General features: G+C 48.7%; 9 protein-coding genes across 9 annotated transcripts; 2 read left to right on the top strand and 7 right to left on the bottom strand.

Moving 5' to 3' along the window:
* Positions 1–1,519: 1,519 nt before the first annotated feature.
* FMAN_02101 (uncharacterized protein) lies at positions 1,520–2,327 on the bottom strand (the record flags this gene model as incomplete). The annotated part of the gene is made up of 3 exons (XM_041835415.1): positions 1,520–1,798; positions 1,888–2,013; positions 2,064–2,327. The coding sequence occupies 3 exons, from the start codon at positions 2,325–2,327 to the stop codon at positions 1,520–1,522; spliced, it is 669 nt and encodes a 222-aa protein (XP_041685581.1).
* A 1,083-nt stretch (positions 2,328–3,410) lies between these two features.
* FMAN_02100 (uncharacterized protein) lies at positions 3,411–5,806 on the bottom strand (the record flags this gene model as incomplete). The annotated part of the gene is made up of 2 exons (XM_041835414.1): positions 3,411–5,354; positions 5,411–5,806. The coding sequence occupies 2 exons, from the start codon at positions 5,804–5,806 to the stop codon at positions 3,411–3,413; spliced, it is 2,340 nt and encodes a 779-aa protein (XP_041685580.1).
* Positions 5,807–6,683: 877 nt separating this feature from the next.
* FMAN_02099 (uncharacterized protein) lies at positions 6,684–7,788 on the bottom strand (the record flags this gene model as incomplete). Its single annotated transcript, XM_041835413.1, has 3 exons — positions 6,684–6,823; positions 6,883–7,045; positions 7,096–7,788. 3 exons carry the CDS (start codon positions 7,786–7,788, stop codon positions 6,684–6,686), a joined length of 996 nt encoding a protein of 331 aa, XP_041685579.1.
* A 771-nt stretch (positions 7,789–8,559) lies between these two features.
* On the bottom strand, positions 8,560–9,744 carry FMAN_02098 (putative UAF30-subunit of RNA polymerase I transcription factor; the record flags this gene model as incomplete). Its single annotated transcript, XM_041835412.1, has 4 exons — positions 8,560–8,748; positions 8,987–9,433; positions 9,514–9,653; positions 9,732–9,744. 4 exons carry the CDS (start codon positions 9,742–9,744, stop codon positions 8,560–8,562), a joined length of 789 nt encoding a protein of 262 aa, XP_041685578.1.
* A 979-nt stretch (positions 9,745–10,723) lies between these two features.
* Positions 10,724–12,864, bottom strand: FMAN_02097 (uncharacterized protein; the record flags this gene model as incomplete). Its single annotated transcript, XM_041835411.1, has 2 exons — positions 10,724–12,578; positions 12,629–12,864. The coding sequence occupies 2 exons, from the start codon at positions 12,862–12,864 to the stop codon at positions 10,724–10,726; spliced, it is 2,091 nt and encodes a 696-aa protein (XP_041685577.1).
* A 961-nt stretch (positions 12,865–13,825) lies between these two features.
* Positions 13,826–14,707, top strand: FMAN_02096 (uncharacterized protein; the record flags this gene model as incomplete). Its single annotated transcript, XM_041835410.1, has 4 exons — positions 13,826–13,949; positions 14,010–14,140; positions 14,198–14,375; positions 14,424–14,707. The coding sequence occupies 4 exons, from the start codon at positions 13,826–13,828 to the stop codon at positions 14,705–14,707; spliced, it is 717 nt and encodes a 238-aa protein (XP_041685576.1).
* A 759-nt stretch (positions 14,708–15,466) lies between these two features.
* On the bottom strand, positions 15,467–16,796 carry FMAN_02095 (uncharacterized protein; the record flags this gene model as incomplete). Its single annotated transcript, XM_041835409.1, has 5 exons — positions 15,467–15,697; positions 15,747–15,845; positions 15,896–16,416; positions 16,470–16,635; positions 16,695–16,796. 5 exons carry the CDS (start codon positions 16,794–16,796, stop codon positions 15,467–15,469), a joined length of 1,119 nt encoding a protein of 372 aa, XP_041685575.1.
* A 402-nt stretch (positions 16,797–17,198) lies between these two features.
* On the bottom strand, positions 17,199–18,683 carry FMAN_02094 (uncharacterized protein; the record flags this gene model as incomplete). The annotated part of the gene is made up of 1 exon (XM_041835407.1): positions 17,199–18,683. One exon carries the CDS (start codon positions 18,681–18,683, stop codon positions 17,199–17,201), a length of 1,485 nt encoding a protein of 494 aa, XP_041685574.1.
* Positions 18,684–19,412: 729 nt separating this feature from the next.
* FMAN_02093 (uncharacterized protein) lies at positions 19,413–21,160 on the top strand (the record flags this gene model as incomplete). Its single annotated transcript, XM_041835406.1, has 3 exons — positions 19,413–20,085; positions 20,154–20,410; positions 20,474–21,160. The coding sequence occupies 3 exons, from the start codon at positions 19,413–19,415 to the stop codon at positions 21,158–21,160; spliced, it is 1,617 nt and encodes a 538-aa protein (XP_041685573.1).
* Positions 21,161–21,615: the final 455 nt, after the last annotated feature.

Raw genomic sequence — 21,615 nt, 5'->3', positions numbered from 1 at the left:
TTGGGTGGTAAGAAAAATGCGTATGCAGGAATCGTATACATTATGATGATTTTATGCTAATTCATCCTAAAATTTGTATTCTTTATCCTAAGCTTCTATTATCTTTTGAAACTTATGATGAATCTTTACAAATTTTATCTAAAATCATGATAGAATTACATGGCTTGGGAGCAGAATTGAGATGATTTTCTCTTTTTCTCTCACCCTCCAGTCATTGCTGACACGGGCGGGCGCCGGCCAAACCAGCATGGCACGGGCGTTGCAGAAGGCCAGAGACTGACGAGGAATTGCACCAGTCGGGAAGAGGGGTTATGGCTTGCGCCAGGTATGAAGGCCGTGTTGCCAGTGAATTCTTACTGTAGGCGATCCAGACCATCCCGCCACAGGGCGGCGGTTGGTCCAGGGCCAAGACTCGAGTGTAAGACAGCACGGGGGAGCAAGAAAACTTCTGACGTCGAGTCAGGGTGCCAAAATAAACTGGTCTAAAGCTTTGGTAACTTATACCTAAGTCTTTTTATGAACTTAGATAAGAGGCCTTCAGTTTTCTTGCCTCCCCTTGGCTGTTGGTACTATAGTATTGGTAAAAACTCGATCTTCAATATCTACCTAGCTGTGGTCGAATCGAGGTTCCCTTGCATTGTTAAGCATGTGAAGGCTGAAGCTGTGTTATTGACGGTCAAAGGGCCATGCAGGGAGGAAGTAATTCTAGTGAGAAATGGATAATAGAGGAAGACGTGGTGCCTGTTGGGAGTTATGCTGGAAGCTTTATCCTCCAATAGACAATCGCATTTCATTAGTTACAGTTTCAAAGTTTCTGGTCTCAGTGACGAAATCACCAAACTGAATTGACTCTTCACACTGTTCTGTTCTGACTTTCTCTTTTTGTGGGCTTCGCTTTTGTGCACCCCGGATCGGATGGCCTGTGCTTCGGGGACCCTCTGACTTTCGCCCCGGTCCTCCCTTGATGAAACTTGACGACCATGATAAACTTCAGGTTTCTCTAGGGTAGCAAAGTTTGCCAAATTGAACTCGTCTCGACGCGTAATTCATCAATTACTTTTACGATTTCTAAATTGGCAATTTCAATCACGACAGATAGAGTGCGTAATAGCAGGGAGAAAGGAAACCACTTGTCATAGGAACTTGCGGTTTTGTGTCCTGTTCCAAGAAAGTATCTCAACACTTGTAATTCTTGACCGCTCTACGCAGCTATACCCTGAACTCTCGGATATCATAGCTCCTCTCAAATGTCTCATATATTTCGGTTTGTTACTATAGCATTTTCTCCCTGCATTATTTATCATTTGTGTGCCCAGATAGGGCTCACTCCCTTATCAAAGTGTGACCGATTGTAATACATGCATTTTGACCATCAACTTTGCTTGAGCCACAAAGTAATTACACTGGTGTTTGGTCCATTACCAAGGGAGATGGTCGTCAAATCGGACAGAAGCCCAGAAGCCATCAAGATGAAGTCGATAAGTCATAATTGTTAAAAAAGAAATCCAAGATGGTAGCCTCAATCTAATGACAAAGGAATGTGGTCTGGGGCATGTCCCTCCCGATAGTCCAGCACCCTTCCCAATGCACTACTCAGCCCAACCTCAAGCTGGTCCTTTCTCCTCAGCATCGCAAACTCACAGTCAGGCGCATAGAAAGTAAGCTCCTCAATAAACATGCTTAGTGCAGGTTGAAGTCGATTGAAGCAATCCCCAAAGTGGTCGATAAAGCCGTCCCTCGCTATACTCTGTAGATCTCTCACCAACATTGTAATGAGCTTTGATTGGTCGAGACCAAACTAGAGAGGAATGTTAGTACAAGTCGATCAAGGGTCGCTCAAAACTATCTATCATGTCTCCCAGCGAGAATTGCAGATATGTTGCGTACCGAGTCGAAAATGGAGCAAATACCCTTTTGATTCTCATACGAGAAAGGGGTTTGGGGTCGATCGCCGACCTTGTCGAACGCCTGCTGGACCCCCTCAATCATATCTCGACATCGGAGGTATGTATTCTTCCAGAAGGTCAGTATAAGTCAAGTGAATAGGGCAAAACGTGTAATACCCCGATGATTTCGACTTCTACACCACCTCCTCCGATATTACTAGCAGTAAAATATATGTCAGATGCTAAACTGCTGACCTCCCGAATGACTGCGTGTATATCCTCGGGAGTTGTCACAGCTGCGAAAACAGGAGGCGCAACTGGATCAAGTATTGATGTGGCGATAGGTGAAGTAATTAGAGGAGTCGTTGACGAAGCTACTGGCGAAGCATATGTTATGGCTATGGCAGTAATGCCACTGAGAATGAGGAGGGCGTTGCGCATCATGCAAGGAGAACTGAGCAATGGTTCGTACAGGATTTTGAGTTAATGATGACACGGGTAAATATAAAGTCGTATTCGCTCGAGAAAGAATCGGTTACTATTTGAAGACGCGATATCGTAGAAGCGATCTGATATAAGGTATGGCTACTGGCAAATACGGAGAGATTGGTTTTGGAGTGCTGAGCCGGTCGCAAGCAGACTACTTGACAGATTAAGTATCCCAAATCATATGGAGGTCTACCCCTTTCTTGGGTATGACTGCTATCAGCTCACACGTGGAAATACTAATAATTGTGCTTTATATGTATTATTCTGAGGACATTTAATATGAAGTGGCGGAAATGTATGGCCCCTAGTGGTTGCAGCAAGCTGCGTGCGACAAAGACCCGAGACCTGTATGCCGTTCCGTAGTCCTCGCCAAGATAGATGCGACGGATATCACGGTCCGTGGTATGGCTTTCGGACGGCAGATTTGCTTTTGTAATATCTTGGCGTCAAACATATCGAGGATATCGCCAAGATGAGCGGCTGAGCATCAGGGAGGCTGATATGTACGAAAGCGATGATCAAGGACAACAGAGACACCAAGAAACTCCTAGAATGCGTGATAGTGCCGAGACAGCTTCTCATATTCTCTTGGCAATCATTTAAAGATGAAAACGAGTTACCATGGGCCAGCAGGGTAGATACTGGAACAAACAGGTTTGTTGTCGAGGGCGCGAGTTGATAACATTGTCTTTCCATCGGGAAAGCCAAGACTTTCAGCTCCTGTCTTGGGCCAGGAGATGTTGTTACATCTGAATCGTAAGCGGATGAGTGACTGAATGAACGCGTTGAGTAACACTTTCGTCCCCAAGACACCTATAACTGTGCCTTTAGGGAAACGACATGGCAAAATGGTGTACATTGCTATTGCTACGCCTAACCTCGTTCGCTACCTCAAGAGTCAAGACCCAGTCACCCCAGTCGCTATGCCACTTCATATTCCCAGTTCATGCCCGACACCCTCGGGATACTAACACCAATCAAATGGTACAAAATGACCTGCCAATTTTAACACATGGACTCTATCAAAAAAAGATTTCAACCCCATTGCACAAGGACCTTCTTGCCCTTCTTCCCACCCTTTTTCTTCCCACCAGCCTCGTCATCCTCGGCGGGCTCTTCACCACCTGGTGTATTCGAGCCGCTGCCGCCCCATTGGAAACCCGTTTCACGACTTCCATAATCGCGTCGTACAGCCCGGCCGTTTCCGTAGCCAAAGATTGTAGTGGTAGGCTTCGGCGCTGTAGGAAGAGCAGGGAAAGCATCCTCGCCAGTGGGACGAGGAGCAGGACGGGGACGGTTAAGGGTTGTGGATTGTGAGGATGAAGGTGTGGGGGTCGTCCAGTTGGAGCGAGAGGCAGAGGATGAAGAGTTGCCAGCTGAAGGAAGAGACGGGAATGCGTTGGAGGACGATGGAGGAGCACTGACAGCAGGACGAGCTGCCCACGATGAAGCTCCGCTCGAGGACACAGGTGCAGGGCCGCCGAGTCTTGTGCTGTTCTTGAGCTTCAAGACACGGTTCGAGTACTTTTGTGTCGCCTTTGCATTAGGAACTGCTGGGTTGGCAGATGCTGCATTGGCCCAACCACTTGAACTCGAGGTTGCGCCATGCATGCCACTTAGTCCAGGCAAGCTAGGATAATCTTCATTGATGGCACGCCAGTCCTGCCAAGCTTTGCGGAGGGCATCGGCCTTGTTCTTGTCCTCATACAGATCCGCAACCTCTCGGACCATCGTGCCAAGAGCGTTTGAGGAAGTATCAGCGAAGAGAGTGAAGAAAGCATCGATGAGTTGAGGTGCTGTAAGTCCACCTTGGCGATATGAAGAGATATGGTTCCGGAATGTTGCCATGCGCTGCGCATCATTGCCGAGGAGGTTTGATGCTCGTTCGACTACAGCGCCGTGACGAACAAGTCGGGCACGCTCTTCGGGGCTAAGGTTGGCAGGATCCGGGACAGTAGCAGATTCAATGGGATTAGCAAGGTTTGTCTGACTGGCTCGGGGAGTGTTTGATGAGCTGCCACCACGAGATTGTGATGAGGCTTGAGCGGGCGTGGGTGAAGGCGCAGAGAGTGAACCACCAAAGGTGCGATTGGACACAGATTGCGCAGAATGGATTGCCATTTGCCGCTGGAAGGCAATCTCATCTCGTCGTAATGGCTGGGCGGAGCTCGCAGGAACCGGTTCCATATTAGGGTCACGGCCTCTGTTCCCTCCTCTTCGCCCATCTCTGCCTCCCCGTCGTCCTTCTTCTCTCCCACTCCCGCCTCCGCCTCTCTCTTGCTGGTATGGTGTCCGAATGTCGAATCCTGAGATGTTCACTACTCGCGCGTCTCTGCCTGTTGCTTTACCACCATGATCACTCAACTGATGAGCCTGCAAGTCCAGCTCCGACTCAAAGACTACAAATTTCTTTTCCAAACATTCTCGATCGCTGCAGAGGTAATGGTCCTTCTTGAAATGCTCTTCGAGTGCATTGTAGTCGAGGTAGTAGTGGGGATGTCGCGAGTCTCGCCTATCGCAAATAAAGCAGCGCTCATGCTTCATCCGGCAATGCTCGTACAGCTTGTCGTCGTCGTAAAACCGCTCTCCACAGAACCCACATAGGGGATGACCCTTGAAGCCTGTTTGGTCTGCGGCACCGGGCTTGTCGTCTCCATGACGCATGTGCTTCTCCAGTTCCTTATCCGCAAATAGCTCATGCTCATGTGTGAATACCCTCTTGTTACGAGTGCATAGATCGCACATACGCTTGCGGTGAGCGGACTTGACATGGCGGTGCAAGTCAGGCCAGCCGAGGCCAGCGAAATCGCATGATGCGTCGGGGCAGTTGTATCGGAGGAGGAGAACGGTATCGCCCACAATATCCTCTTTTGTGTACTTGATTCCGATGTTGCTGTCGGTGGTTGTGATATCCTTTTCTGAGTAATCCTCGAAACGTTTCTCGGGGTCGTCGGTAAAGATGACATAGGGAGCCGGGGTCTAGAACACTATTAGCGATAAAGCCCTTGCCAGGGGCACAGAGAAGATAAACATACACGACAGTGAGCGCAGTCCTTTGTCTTATAAAGGGCTCTCATGCGCAGGCCGCAAATATGGCATGTCGTATGGTTACAAGGCGCAATAGAGTGGTGAGCGACTGGGTTCGCGCAGATGAAGCACACCTCGCCGTCATCATCGTCGGCGGCTTCAGCTGCTTTGCCTGCAGCCATGGCATGGGCTCTGGAAGCTGCAGCTGCGACGTCTTGAGCCGCAGGGTTTGCGGGAACGTTGGGCACGTTGGAGTTGTTACCACCTCGGCCACGCCGTTGGCCGCCTCGTCGGTTCTGATTGCCCTTTCCTCGGCCCCGTCCTCTGTTGCGCTGACCCTCGCCTTGTGGTTGAGAATCGGAAGCTGTGGCTCCTGTATTGCCGTCTCCTTCCGGTGAAGCCATTTTGTGCTATCCCGAGCTTCCAGAAGCAGGAATATTTGCGAATTCGGATAGCTTAGAAGTCAAGGGGGCCAGAGCTATGATTATGTTGCTCGGTAGAGGGGTAGTCGCTTTATCGAAATCGAAAGCTGTCAAGTGCACGAGTAAAACTACAGGTAAATGGAAAAAATGAGCGATCTTATGGTGAAGCTGTACTGGTGCGCTATTATCGTATGAATGCAAAAGAGTTGTAGTTTCAAGGTGAGTCGCGAAGGCGAGATGATGATGTCGACCAGATTTTATTTAGGTTTCTGTTCTCTGAAATGGCGGGGCAGAACCTCTCAAACAGTGACGGAACTGCCCTGCTGTGTGGCACGAAGCCACTTCCAGCTGCATCTGTGGCTGAGTAATCTCACCCAAGAGCATGGGGCGATGCTCAAATTGGGTCCTCTGATTGGCTCTGGAACCGTCATTCAAGACTGGGAGTCACCGGCCAGAAAGATCCCAGCCTAGAGTGACAACGACTCGCACTGGCATCTATTGACTCATTAAGGCTCATCAGAGCTATGCCTAGCGATAATACCTTAGCAAACCCTTTTTTAATTAACAGGGCTTGCTGCACTTCACCTCCCATCGGCCATTAATTAGAGTCCAATGTCCGCAAGCCGACATGCCTCAAGCTCCCATTAACAACAAGTGAACAGAGCGCAAGGTATCTTGTTCAATATTTTACAGTTACAGTTGAGGCACCGCAGATATTAAGTTAGTATAAAATAAGTCAAACTATGAGCCCCCCCAATCACAAGCTCTCTAACCGTTACAAAATCGTTAATTTAAAGCCAAAATATTATGAACTGAAGAAAACATTGATCACAAACCATAGCATCTAACAGAAATTCTATCAAGCCTGATAGTAGGGCTTGACCTGCTCTTCAGACCAATTCCAGAAGAACTCTGCCATACCTGTTCCACCTTCAGATTCGGACAAAGCGCCCTTCTCAAGATCTGGACGAATTGGCATGAATCGACCCCATGGAACCACTGGAAGTTGTTAGTAACTACCTATGATCGGTTCCATGTAAGGAAAAAGGAATGCTTACCCCAAATACCAGATTTATCGATTGTGATGTCCTCAGAAAAGGCAGCAAATAGCTCTGTGTACGCGCCGTAGATAGGAGCATAGGTGGTAATGGTTCTAGGATAGTACATATACCAGGGTGACGTGCGATCGAGTTCGCTTGACAGATTGCCAGGGTTTAGAGACTGGGTTCAATGTTAGTTTATGGGTCGCTTAGTTGTCATGCAGAACGTACTACGCTCACGATGCCATCATCTTTGAACCTCCTGGCGAACTCAGTGTTGTGGTAGAAGTTGCCGGCCTTGCTTGTCGCGTATTTGAACACCAGGTTTCGCGGCTCATGGTAATCGAGGTTATCACGCTCGAAACCATTCTTTGGTGCGAGAACATCTGCAGCCGAACTAGACACCCAGATCACGCGAACCGAATTCTTGGGTGCCGACTTCGCCGTCTTTTGAAGAAGAGGAGTGAGGTACTTGGTGAACAAGAAATGGCCAAGGCAATTGACTCCAAGCTGGAGCTCATACCCCTGCACAGTCTTGGACCCCTCTGGTGGTGTCATAACTCCGGCATTGTTGAACAGAATGTCGAGTCTACTCTCAGCTTCAAGGAACGACTTGGCTGAAGTCCCAATTGTTGTTAGATCTGCAAGGTCGAGCTTGAGAAACTTGAGGGTGCCCTTCGACTTAGGGTGCTGCTTCTTGATGCCCTCAATGGCAGCCTCGCCCTTCTCTGTACTACGAGCAGCGACCCAGACGGTAGCGTTCTTGCTGTAGAGGACCTGGGCAATCTCGCGACCGACTCCAGTGTTTGCTCCGGTGACAATGGTCACCTTTCCTGTGAGATCGGGAACATTTGTCTCTGTGAATTTGGGCTTGGGAGGGAATGCCTGGCTAAGGGCATCCAAAGGTCTCGCAGGCAGCGGCATGATGAAGGATGATGAAGAATTTGTCAATAATAAGGAGAACAGCAAGCCTTGTAGAAGCTGGATGGTAGAATCAATGACACAAAGATAACTTCCATGATCTCACAATCACGGGGTAGCAACCGGTAACGCGGGGCAATCGACTACCCGAAAACCGGAGCTGGAGTTTAAATCCGTGCTTTGAGGAGAGGATTGCATAATTCGAAGCTTTTGAAAGGCAGACATGAGTTACAGATGTAGCATATGAACAGCAGAGAAGCTGTATTTTGACTTACAAACATCAAGGTCTCACAAAAACGTGAGAGCACCCCATTTATGCAAGTGCTTACGCTGTTCGGGACCACTTGGGCGCAGCACGCATTGTGTGGCGTGTGGGGAGTACACATCGCAGGGAAGACAATCCACTTTCAATCGGATGTAATCAATAATTCTTTTTTAAGAGGTGCATGCTTCAAGGTAGGTAGGTATTATCATCAAATGCCGTAGTTCTAGAGCAATCCCACCATCACATAGACCCGAATTCTGCAAGTAATATCTTCCCATTGCAGGGTAGTCTTTATCCCCACCATAATGTTCCCGAATCACCGCCCAAGCGGTACAAAAGAGACAATCTTGAGCCTTTCGAAATTCTCTGGGATTCATTATATAGCACCTAGCCCAATTGTCAATACTAGACAAGAAACACTTTACCGGTACGCCGCCGCGCGCCTAAACGCTGTCATCGAAACCTTGGCAGAAGGACTCTGCATTCCGCAGTTGTAGTCTCTCTGCTGTTTATTCCTCGCCAACTGGGTAAAGATGGCTACCGATATCCTTGTTCATCCGAAACATGTCAACTCTTGCTTGTTTGAAGACTGCTTGCATCTTCTCGTCGCAGATGATTTGACGTTTGTCGTTCGGGTCTTGAAGGTCATTTGCTTTGATATGTTCCCAGAGCTTCTTGACAACTTGAGGTCGCGAGAGCTAGAATTGTGTTAGTGTTGGCTCTGCGCAAGCATGCTGCACGTAATCGTCTCAATGCCAAGACTAGTCGCAAGACATAGACCACATAGTCCGAATCAGGATAGAAGATGCATCCAACCCTTTCAGACAATGACCTGGTCCCGCAAAGACATAGGCTGAATAGACAAAGCCATGGCCCAACCTTGCAAGAGATCTAGGACAATGCTGTGTATAGTACATAAAGAAATGATTCACATACCTGTGTCTCGCCAACAAGTTCAGAGAGGGTTTCGCTCAAGTTGAAAGGTTTCTGGAAACCACCACCAGCCTTTCTCTTCTTGCCAACCTCACCATCAGCTGGTTCGAGGTCGCTATCATCGTCGGCTTTGACCTTCTTCGCACTTTTCTTGCGTGGCGCCGCCTTCTTCTTGGTAGGTTTTGCCTTGTCGCCCCCTCGAGTCTTGCGCCCTCTGGCCAAGCTATTTTCCTGTGCCTGTAGTTGGGCCGCCAACTTGGCGTCCGCATCTTCAGCCGAGGACGATCGCTTAACCTTCTTTCGTGAAGGTTCCGGGGTGGCGGATTGCTCGGTTTCGCCTACATCGGATGTGCCGTTGGCCGCATAGTCGACAGTAGAGGGGGGTTCGATTCCGTTGTTGGCTCCGGATACGGCGTCGAACCGAGCTTCGATAAGTCGTTTGATGGCGTTCTAACAAGTCAGCAGGGGGGAAAAATAGGGCAATGCCAAATAGAGCGGCGCGGCAATGCTTGTGTTGTTTGTCGGCATACCTTCTGCTCGCTCAGATCCTGGCCGCCGAGCTTGTTCTCTAACCCCTGCCGGATCTTCTTTCGTGAGATGGTCTCAAGGTCGGACGTCTCAAGGATGTCGTCAATGATAGCGGTATAGCGCTCGAGTTCTTCAGTAGTCACTATCGGTATCTTTTGTTATTCAAGGTTCAGAGTCGCGATGAAGGGGGTCTGTGCCAAGGGGTGGCAGGGCAACTTACAAGGGACGCTCATGATGATGTTGTTGTTGTTCGCAGCACGACCGCTCAGTTGTGTAGAGTTGTACAGAAAAAGGTCGGCAGGAGAAGTGGCTCGGTTGCAGCTACAAGACGAGGGGGTTCCAAACGGCGGGGGGTTATGCGCATACAAACAGCGACACCTGCAGCCGTCCGTCTGTGAAGAAGGATGATGGAATGCGATCGCGGCAATGGTGAAGAATGCGCCCTGGGTTGCCTGTATCAAAGCATGTCCCGAATTGACTGCGCGTGTGTGCTCCCGGTGATGTGACGATTGTTTCCTTAAGCCAACGCGGTCAAATATGCGTGATGGTTGGTCGCCCAGGTCCCGCGGTCGTCGGTCGATTACAGTGGACGAACCGCGGCATGAAACGATGAACAGTGAAGTAAATCGATAGAGTAGCCAAGGTGAATGTAGCTTACAACGAAGTGAATGGGAAATAAGGGGTTTCTAGGGGAAAAAAGGTGATAATTGGATAGGCTTAATGAAGCTATCGCGGGCTTACGTCAATTTGTTGTGTATGGATGAAGTTAATGTTCACCCGCAACCTTGGAAGTCATGGAAAGCAAGCAAGCCACCGATCTCAGTCCGATGAGGCTGCTGAGGCTCTCGTTGCCGTGGCTGGTGACCAGGGGTTTGGCCAATGAACCTTGCGTAGCGTTAGGTCACCAACCCAAACGGGTAAGGTTTAAGACCTGAGACGGGAGGAAGCGTGCTTCATCCACATTCGCCCTTCCTATTGTGTTTTTTCATTGAGGTCACGTGGGGTATGCCTTTTGTCTTTGGTGGTGTTTTCCTCCCGTCTGGGTCCACTCCAGCTGCCTCGGATCACGACTGGCTGCGTCTCAGCATGATGAGTTACCTAGGCCTCTGAGCTGGACTAACTTGTTCTGATCAGAGTTCTCTGATAATACTGGAAACGATGCTGACTGAAGCACTTCGAAAGGCTAAGGCATTATTTAATATGATGGCGATATCAATCGTCAACTCCAACCTGTCCAAGAGATGAAACTAGGCCTGAATCCAAATCTTTCAACAAGTCACCCCAGAGCAGTCCACCTGGTGTGTCGACAGTCCACATATCCTCACTAAGTGTCGCATCAAAGCCTGCATTGTATAAAGCTTCCTCACCAACACTCATAATCTGGTAGCTACTCGGCTCCGCCACAGTATCCAACGTCTCTGGACTTTTCTGATTACTGACTGGTGTTGTCGCGGGTGTAGTGAGACCAAGCCTCGCTCTGAATGCTTCCACCAGTTCTAGACATTTGATCTTGAGGTTGTTGGTCAACTGCACACCTGCTCTGGATCCGAATGTCTCAAAAACCCTCGCAGCTAGTGTCAACGTCTTCCGCGCTGTGGGGGACATTGGACAGATGGGATAACCGCAAGAGAAGCCAGCTAAAGCAAATGTGGCGGTTCGCTGCCAGTCAAACACTTGAAAGCACCCAGCCAGAATACCGGAATCCCTGCTGATCTGGTTTAGCATATTTGTTATCATGATCCCAGAGTTCACACAAGTAATGCAGTGGTTATCACTATTGAAAGTGCCTAGTGCCGGTGTCCGTAGAAATGAGTTGAATGTTCGAGTGAGCATAATGACCAAGGAATGGTAGTCAAGTTCCAGCACTAGCCGTTGTCTCTGAAGCCAAAGGGGATCGCTCTGGCTGAGATCCAGTGGCGAGCGATCGACTGAGAAGGGCACACCTTGCACCCGTGGTGTCTTCAGACTCCCTGGTAGTTCCTCAACCCATGTCTTGAGACGCTTGAGCTGCTCATAGAGATACTTTGCGCACTTCTCTCGTGATGAAGGGTCCTGATAAAAGTCGGGTTGATCAATCTCCGAGAGAACATCGTCCATAACCCTCGCGAATTCAGTATGAATCTCACGAACGACCTGGAAGAGACCTTGTCTCTCATGCTGAAAGCGAAGCCAGTTGATGCCCGAAGACTGTGAAAGGGTGAAATTTGGACCGGCAAGTTGAGCGATACTGTCAGACTCTGGGTGTTCTCGCTCATACAGATGGAGCTCTGAAATTGCGAAGGGCCGCCCCAAATGTAGAGAAACCTGTGTGTCTAATGTGACAAGGCATCTCCATAAGCGCGAGCATGTTCTTGTGCCAGTTGAAACCTCGCTGCCTTGGGTCTCACTGTCGCCATCGAATTGTAGGCCAATTGATTCTGCTGCAGCTACAGCAGATCGAATCATGATGTAGGCCGAGTTTTCTTTATTCAAAGCCAGCAGGTATATCGCGCTGAGAAAATAGCATTGTGCCGACTGGAGAGACGGGGAATCCAAATCTTGAACCAGCGCCTGCTGAGCCTGTAGGTAGAAATCGAAACCAGGCTGATCAGGCACAATGACATTGTCACAGGTTGTGTATGAGGAGCCGAACTGAATGCATAAGGCGATCACAATGTCTACTAGAGGACTTGCCTGTCTTTTCGTATTGCTACTCCAGAGTGAGTCATAATGTTGTCGAAAAGTAGCCTCCTCGATCACTGGATAAATCGCATGATAGCCCTGCCAGTAAAGGTCGAGGAGAGCGTCTTGCTGTTCACGCTGCAGTCGGTTACAGTCGAGCTGAGTTGGGGGAGCTGGTAACTTTGGACTTGACAGGACATTTGTGTCAAAGCTCGATTTGGTGAAAGTTGATAATCGATGAGTGAAGTAAGCCAGCGAGGAGGGACCATACTGTATGCCATTCACTCGGACCCCTTTCCACCTTAATGAACGTTTACCGACAGCCTCAATATTCTGAGGTAACGGAGATTGACTTAAGAGCTTATTCTCAAGCTGCTGCACCTGACTTCTCAGCCGTTGAACCTCCCTGTGTCATTGTCAGCTTTACGCCCTTCGACAGATTCAGGTTCGACTCACCTCGTGGCTGCGGCAACACTCTTGAAATCATCGCGACCTGAGTTTACACATTCTCTATTGGCTTGTTTGCAATTCCGACAAGGTCGGGTAGAATCGCATTTCACTCGGGTCAAGCGACACCAGTCACAGGCGCGTGAGACTTGAGCCCTCTTGGGGCGGGGTTGTGAGGTTGGTGGAGAAGGAGTTTTCCCGCTTGACAGGGAGTTCGAGGTTGTTATGTCAAAAGTGGTGAACATTGAGATACTGAAAGCAATTGATATGTTTTGGTACGAGAATGCGTTGGCTGTTGTATGTTGGATTCTGACAGTCTGCATATCGAATTCCTGGGCAGGGTGAGCATGGATGACTCAGGAACATGGATGTTAGTGCATCCCATGAACATTTGTCATCAGCGCAAACCCAACCAGGCACAACAAGACATAAGGCTATGGTATTGATAGCTCGAACATGAAATGTTACGAACTGTGCCATTGTACGATATTAAATCCCCGATTATAATGACAAAGGCCTTTGGTGCTGTCAAACGAGTGAAAAGGATGCGGGACATGTTTGGCTCTATTTGCGAGGCTCGTTAATGCGACTATGTACAACAGGTAGCAATATGTTTACCATTCATACTTAAGTTTCTAATGTACCAAGAATCTGACCATTTGAATGAATTGTCTCTATATTTCTCTGTCTGCACCAAATGCTGTCAAATAGAAAGACGAGATCAAGTACCGCGAGTCCATGATAAAGTACAGCCAATGGCAGGTCTCCATGCATCACAGGATCACCAAATGAGGAAGTCGGAGAAAGCTCCGAAAACTCCTTATGGATCGAATGTTAAAAAAGCTGCAGAAACATTCATCTAGCTTGAAGCGAGACAAACTACAGGGTGCCTGCATTTGTGTTTCTATGAAATGGGATTTGAAAGGCGAGCGACATGCTTCCTCCCCGCTCATGAAAGGAACCGGAGAGGAGGTGCAAATGACACTTTCCCAAACAACCTTCTTGGTTTGTCGAACATCACCCCACGAGCACTCACCTCATGAGGAAGGAAAGAGACAGTAACATCCATGAAAGATGTCCCGCACGGAAGCAACTTCACCTGTCAATTTAATGCATCAAAAATTGTACGCCGTTTTCGTTCTTTGCCAGCCTCTTGTTTCTGAAGTTTTCCCACTGAAGGGATAGTGGAAGGAGAAATTTGCAAGTATGATACGCATTTGCCTTCTCCCTTTTGCCCTGGCTGCATGTGCGGCACCTACCGAGGGCACCGCAGCGCAGACCTTGGACTTCTGCGGTGAGCCGGATAAGAGTAACTATACACTCATCCAAGGTACGACAAGCCCTCAAAGACGCAGTTGTGTTGATGATCTGATCTGATCCGAATTCATAGATCCTTTCCTTGGCGACATGGACCTTGGCCAACCAGGTATCACCCTTGAAACTACTTATGGCGACGAAACTCCTCGCTGGTTCATGGTGTATCAAAACGGAATAGACGTGAAGCCGTATCGCGCGATGAAGGTATGTTGCCAGCCCATGATTCACTTACAAGTAAGGCATTCAACTAACTTCTTCAAGGTTCCTTCCAACACAACTGTATTTGTTGACTTGACAACATGGTGCTCAACATTCTCCGGAAGACTCGTCCGTGGTAACAATATCGATTTTGACGGCGGCGCACACAATCTCGGCACATGGGCAGAGGTGAACTGGCAGAGCTATCCATTCGTGTACGGTGGGGTGTCTGTCATTGAAGGTCAAATACCACCCCAAGCAATTGATCGAGGAAGCTGACACTACGCAGGCAATGACGGACCCATCCTCTTACAATCAGAAGACCCTAACACCCCTTCCATGGGCTTCACTGAAGATATTATACCTGGAGCCCCAAAAGAATGCAGGATGAAAAAGGACAGCGGAGGCATGGCACTGAAGCCAACCGACAAGGATGGATACGACGAAGCAACGAGAGATTTCACGAAACGACAACTGGACAAGCAGAAGGTATCCATCGACAAGAGCTACACCGCGACGATCATGTCCCACAATGGAAGGTTCAAGGTTGTTTTTCTCCACGGGAACCATTAAATAGAGCAGTCCTGGTCTATGAGTTCACGTAGCTGCGTTGTCACTTGGAGCTGGAGCAGGTAGTCATTTTTGATGGTTCGATATGTGTATGGAACTATGAAAGATATGTTCTAGGCACTTCTAAAGAAGAAGTAGTCGAGATGATTGAAGTGGGTTAACTTTACCTCATATGGTAGCTAAAAAGAGAGCACCTAGATCGATACGATCCACCCCACATTCTGCAAACCAAGTTCGAGAAGGTTATCCGCGGGGTAGACACACTCGACGATGATAACGTTCTAGACTTGATAAAACAAGGTCCAGTAAGTGAAACACCGGGCCGGTTGAGAAAGTTTATCTGATAGAGAATAACACATATCTTGACCTAACAAAATATCTATACGCAGAAAAGTCTACACGGGAAGAACAAAGTATTTTCCTCAGAAGCCTTATGCTGGTGATACAAAGCCCTGATGCAGAAAAGAAAAATTGACTTCATCAAACCAAACATCTCTAGCCAGAACTACTTAGTACGAGACCATCCTATGATCTTGGAGCAATCATGAATTTTGACCTTTTTCTTCCAGTGAAGTACAAGGCATCACGAACGACAAAGTAGAGTCATGAAGTGGGGGATTGGGGAAATGGCACAAAACAAAAATTGTCTTAGTTTTGATTGATTCAGCTTTCTCTTGGCATTACTGCAATGAGTCACATAGAGCCCACATTAACCAGCAGTCAATGGGGCATCCAACCCATCGAACCTTCAGCTGCCTCCTCTCATGATCTTAAATAAGTAATTACACTGCTTCCCCATCGTACCGCGCTCTTGTATGTCCACATGCCGGGAGCATTCCCCTTGGCAAGTCCCTCAATAGCATCGGCAAAAGCAGGCCCGAGACCCTCGTCCTTGATCTGACGGACAGGGTAGAGATAAGTCTTGAAAGAGAAAAGGATTGCTCGTGTCTTGGGTAGACGAGTCAGGGTTTGGAGCTCTATGCGAAGGAAAGTCTGGGTGCATGTGTTAGTGAGGAACTATGATCATGGGGCAGCGTCCTACCTTTTCAATGTCGACATCTTCATCATTCTCGTACTTGTCATTGCCAGTTATGTGGTTGCCCTGGCAGTTGAACAGCTCTGTATGAGTTTGTACGGACCACTGCAACTCATCAGCATCAATTCGGCGCGTTGGCTTTGGAGACTCCTCACGTTTGTTCGTTTGACACTCTTTCCTACTTCCAGCTTTGCAAAGAACTTCTCCATACTAGAACCGATCTTCTCATACGACGGCACAGGTGCATGGATCTCCACAAGTGTCTTACCAAGCTTAGACGAGGGATCGAATCCCGATGGAAAGCAACACATGAATGCAACCGAGCGGTGGCCTTCTGGGGTCTCCTGCAACAAGAAGAGATCTTCTTCGACAGTCTCGCCGAGTACGCGCAGCGCCGCATCCATGTTGCCTTCGGGCAGTGTGGGGAAGGACATTCCCGTAGCGAGATTCTCGCACATGGAGTTGTCCTTGGAGAGTTTGAAGATGGTCGGGAAGCGCTTGGGGAGCTGTTCAGATAGGAGATAGGTGTAAAGCTCGCGCACAGCGGCATCACCTTCTGGGGTGCAGCCATGAACGGTAGATCCATGAGTGGCGATAATGCTTCGTCGATGTGTAACGCGGTCGAGGTAGTCTTCGTCAATTGTGATGAGTTCTGATGGTGTATCTGCTCGAATAGCTGCGATCACAGTCAGAAAAAAAGGACGTTCTTGTCCCGTGGAGAGACCATACCCATCGTTATGTGATATGTTGGTTTGAATGGCCGTAACTGACGCCTGGGTGCAGTCTTCCAGTCAAAGTCATGTAAAGGCTCAATGGCTAGCACTTTTTCAGGTGGTACTATCTCAGCCTTGGCAGCTTGCAAGTGCTGTCTGCGATGGCGCATCCATTTCTTTGCCTGTTGTTTGTTGGTCAACTACGAAAGTTCATGATGTAGTCAAAGTGGGTTGAACTCACAGTAGTGGTGACGACCCAGATTGATATCAAAACGGCAGCGGGAAGAAAAAGTAGTTTTGCAAAAGGCTGCAGAGAGCCATTGAGATGATACAAGGAAGTCATCTTTGGGGCTAAGGAGGAATTGAGTGAGAGCTGCTGTTATCAAGGGTCTTGACGGCAACCAAGACCCTTTTTATGTTGTTCCAAACGCCCTTTGTATAGTCAGTCACTAACTATTTGGAGTCTATGGTTCTCCGCACGCCGATATCGCGTGGAGCTCTAGCCTGATAATAAACTCTCAGTCATTAGCTCTCTGTGATGGAGGGTGTGGTACCTTTTGGGGTAGAGATCAGAAGACCCCTCTTGTTCTCATATTAATGCCGGGATAAGGAAAGGCTCATTAGCATTATTATCTACAAAACCAGTCTATCTATCCGTCCCATATGTCATCTGGTATCATTCGTCGTATATACAAATCCGGCCCGACCGGGAACACCAATATGTTTAGTCCAATCTCGTGTCTTATCATAATTCCCACAACAATTCTATCACTTCATCCTTCATCTCCTCTATCTTGGGTGGCGCCTTTTTGGGGTCTTTCGACTTCTCGTCCGGGCCGGGGATGTCATCCTCGAGACGGTGAATGTAAATTTGTCGGATATTCTTGCCAACCACTTCGGTGTCGACCAAATGATAGCTTTTCTTCAAGCGTCGATCCATCTTGGATCTCATGGGGCTCAGACTCCAGTCGAACCCTTCAGCGCCCTCCCAGCTTCCTTCCATCTTGTTCAAGTCCACGCTCTCCAAACCTGCAGAGTATTGGACTATGCTGTATCCGTTTGTCAAGACAGTGTCGGAGCCAAACGCGAAACGTTGCAGGAAACAACTCCCACAAAATTCGGAGATCTTGACCATCTTGTCAACAGGAGCCTGGTGCCACGACTTCCAGTGATGTAAACTCATTGGAAGACGACCGGACTCATAGAAGCCGCTCATATCTCCACCCATGTCCAGCTGGTGAAGCCCTTTTACGATAGTGAGCTTCGTCTTGGTCTTGCTGTATATGCATTGCTTGAGAAGACCATCGCCTTGAGGCACATGATCAACTTTGAGGCATTCCTCCAGATGAGGGTCAAGCTCGCGAAGCAGGGCTGGGCTGAGGAAGATTCCTGCTCCTCCAAAAGCCATGTAGCCATGGTGCTTGACCGCATCGTAGTTCTCCGACAACCCACCCACATATGCTGGAAGCTTGTGGTCGTATTTGCCTAGAATCTTGCTCATGGGATAAAGGGAAGGAAAGAAGGTATCATCGTCGACAATAGCAGTCCACTGTGTCTTTGGGGTAACGTGTGCAAGAAGATCGCGGACGATTGCAAAGTGCTGCTCGTTGGAGGTGATGGCCTTGTTCCATGGATCCTTGATGCTGAGTTTGATCCCGCGCTGACGAAACTGCTCAGTGACTTGTTTGTACTTGGACTCGTCGCCGGGATCCGTAATAATCGCAAGTAATTGCGCATGGGTACTGCCGAGCCAACTCTCAAACTGCGACATGGATTCATTTAATCGATCAAGACTTGTCGCAACGCCAAACAAAAATTCAGAGTAGTCCTGCTGAGGGTACGGCGGAGGCACCCTGATAGTGACTGGTTCGCAAGTCGACTCGGTCCATCCTTCACAGGCCTGGTCAAGTTGGACGATTTGGCCGCTCTTGATCAAGGTATCCGGGTTCTGCGATACAACTTGGCTATCAAGCTTCTTGTCTACAACAGGGCGGATGCAGCGCTTTTGGTATATAATGTCCCTCGTTAGGCCATACGAGGAGCGTCGTAGATGATCGAGAGTTGGGGCACATACTGGTGCAGGATCAAAATCTGGGCGATCGGGTTGTGGGGGTTCCTCGAAGCTGAACGGTAATGACAAAAGTCCTGTGTAGTTGAGGACGAGAACAGCGATAACGATGAAGGCTAGAGCAGCGCTTCTACGCCGGCCGGAGCGATTTCGAGAAATCATGACTGATATCACAAATATCGCAATCTATGATCAAGAAAAATGATATGACGTCGTCGGTGGCATCGATATTCGTCTTCGTAAAGTACCTAGGTAGGGGAGTGTTCGTTCGGTGGCTTGTACTGAATAACTTGTCTCAAAGCCTGGTCGCAAGAAGTCGCAGTCTCATGTGTGTGAAGGACGAGAGCCGAGTTTGTCGATCAGAAGATGTTGCAATCAGATGCAGCTAAAGAGATTAGGCAAAGCTTGGCGCAGATTAGGATTGCAAGTATGATGGCGATAATAGGTATATGTGCGACGTAAAAGGAAGTGCAGATATACAGATAAAATATATGAAAAAAAAAACTGTAATATGTACTCTTGAAATCGAAGAGTATGAAATGGCGACGCAGACGCAACACAAGCAAAAGCAAAGAAGATGCGATTGAATGGGGGGATGCAGATCCGAGATAAAGAAATCTTGGGAGATCAAAATGTTAGGGGTTGCCCACTAAATTTAGACATGTGGGGCCCACCCGCAATTACAGGAGAGTCCAACCGCCAACAGAGTCTCATGAGTGAGTTGACCCTGTTCACTTTAAAACGGTCAAGAGATTGTCACATTCAACAGCTCCATGAGGTCCATGGGCGGAATATAGAGTACTCTAGAGGCCAAAATAAGAAGCCCCCCAATCACGCCCGAGAGGCTTCAACTTTCAACCGTTCAAACCCGCATCTCGCGACAACCTCACAATGCCGCTTCCTGATCTACCTGTCGACCTTTTCCACCTATTTTGCCCTGAATTTCTAGTTGAGAAATGGGTTACTTGGACTAATACGCATGTTGAGACTATCTTAAACGCGACCGACGCGTCCAACGCCAAAAATGCAGATATTCTTCAGTGGAAGCCCCTCACGGTCGCAAACCTCTACATTTGGCTTGCAACACTTATCTACATGGGCAACAACCCTTGCGAGCGACTTTCTGATTACTGGGCCACATCTGCACCAGGGAAAATCACTCCTAATCATGATATTACTAAATATATCACCTTCAAGCAATTTTCTCTGATTTCCCGGCACATCAGGACCTTTCCTCCCTCTGACGAGCCTGAGAATGACGAGCCTAGGAATAACGAGACTGAGGATGAAGAGCCGGAGAACGAAGAGCCTGAGAATGAAGAGCCCGAGAATGACGAGCCCGAGAATGAGGTCGAGCGCATGATATCGCGTGTTCAGGAGTGGGGAGATCTTATCCAAGCCGTATCAACGCAGCTTCTTCTTCCGGGCACGAATTCATCGGTTGAATACTCAAAGGGCGATCACTTGGGAAAGTCGCGAAGAAATCTGGCCTCAAGATCTTGGCAGCCGCTGAAAAGGGCTATCTTCTGCGGTGGGAATATCGCATCCCCAAGGCTGCGCAACCGCCTGCTCGCCGCCGCGAATATCCTCACAGCCTCGCAGAAACACAGCGTCTTGTGCTTGATCTTGTAGTATCCCTGCCGCCTGCAACTTATCACATATTCTTCGATAAGCTTTTTTCGACACTATCGCTTATGAAAGCTTTGCGAGAGCGAGGCATCGCGGCCACAGGCACAGCTCGTACAAATCAAGGTGTCAATCAAGGTGTCAATCAGGGTGTTAGTCACGGCGTTTATCGCGACTTGGTGATCGCGAAGCAGGCCGACCGTGAAGGCCGGCTGCAGTGGGGCTTTGATTCCCTTCGAACTATACCGTCAGAGGATGATCTAGTAAGCTCGCATGATTTTTCCTCATATATTTCCCCCCTACTAATCGGTATTTTCCTTCCCTAGGTCAACCATACTGCGTTCAAGGATAACTGCCTCGTGTTGTGGATGACCTCATTCAGCGGTTCCGAGACTGTCCAGCACCTTCGCCACCGCCCTAACACAACGCAGGCACAAGCTCGTGAGGCTCGAGTCTTCGGCCCTGATTACGAACGTATGATAGATACGCCTTCTATACAAATCGCCTATAATTTCAACATGAACGGAGTTGACCGCGGCGATCAGCTGCGTGCCCACAGAGGTTGTGGTCAACGACGAAACCGGGGCGGTGGGTGGCATGCTCTTGCGTGGACTTTCCTCCTCGATACAGTCCTTGTCAACACATACATTTTACAACAGAAAGGTCAGTGCAGCTGGGAGAGTTACAGGTCACAGGCGGACTGGAGGGAAACCCTCACAGAAGCCCTCTTCCGGAAATATGTCTCTGCAAGCACCCTCCGCAAGCGATTTCGCAGTGGGAACGAATTCCTTCCTATTTCACAGCATAATCATGTTAAGGCCGAGATCTACGGTAGGTGTAAGGGTTGCCAAGGAGTCAGACTAGGTGACCTCATCACACAGAGCTCAAACAGGCGTCGGCCAGCCGTGCCCCGGGCAAAGGTGCGGCAGACCTACTACAGCTGTGACACTTGCAAGGTGCCTTTATGTACACTGGGAAATTGCTGGGACTTTTTTCACCAGCCAATTTGTTAGTCAACAAAAGTACTGTCGGTCCCTCCATGTGCAGTGCTACTACAGAGTATTTCGCTGGTTAAAGTCAATAGCCATTTCCTATTGTCATCCTGGTCTTGCGCAAGAAAAACCTGAACTCTTGTTCGACACCCTTGAGACTGACTCAAGCAATAAGCCAAAAAGATAAATTCTTCACGCAACTATTTACGACGAGGTCGCCGATATATCACAACATCATTTTGAAAAGAAATGGTAAGCAAATGCTGCCTCACTGGCGATAGAAGGGTGCTCGCATCAGGCACCACTACGATGGCTTACTCCTACGGACTTCGGCGTTGAAACACTTCCCAGCAACATGATTGGCTCACCGCTGGCCATCCTTGCAAAGGAACATGCAGAATGCAGCTGAGCTGTTGTGGATGAGCTGTGGTCGCTACCAAGTAGGCTGAGCGACCTGCGATTTAAATAGGCAGCGA

The sequence above is a fragment of the Fusarium mangiferae genome (genome assembly GCF_900044065.1).
Source record: "Fusarium mangiferae strain MRC7560 genome assembly, contig: FMAN_scaffold010, whole genome shotgun sequence".
NCBI classification, from domain to species: Eukaryota; Fungi; Ascomycota; class Sordariomycetes; order Hypocreales; family Nectriaceae; genus Fusarium; species Fusarium mangiferae.
This window is presented reverse-complemented; position numbering and strand designations above follow the sequence as displayed.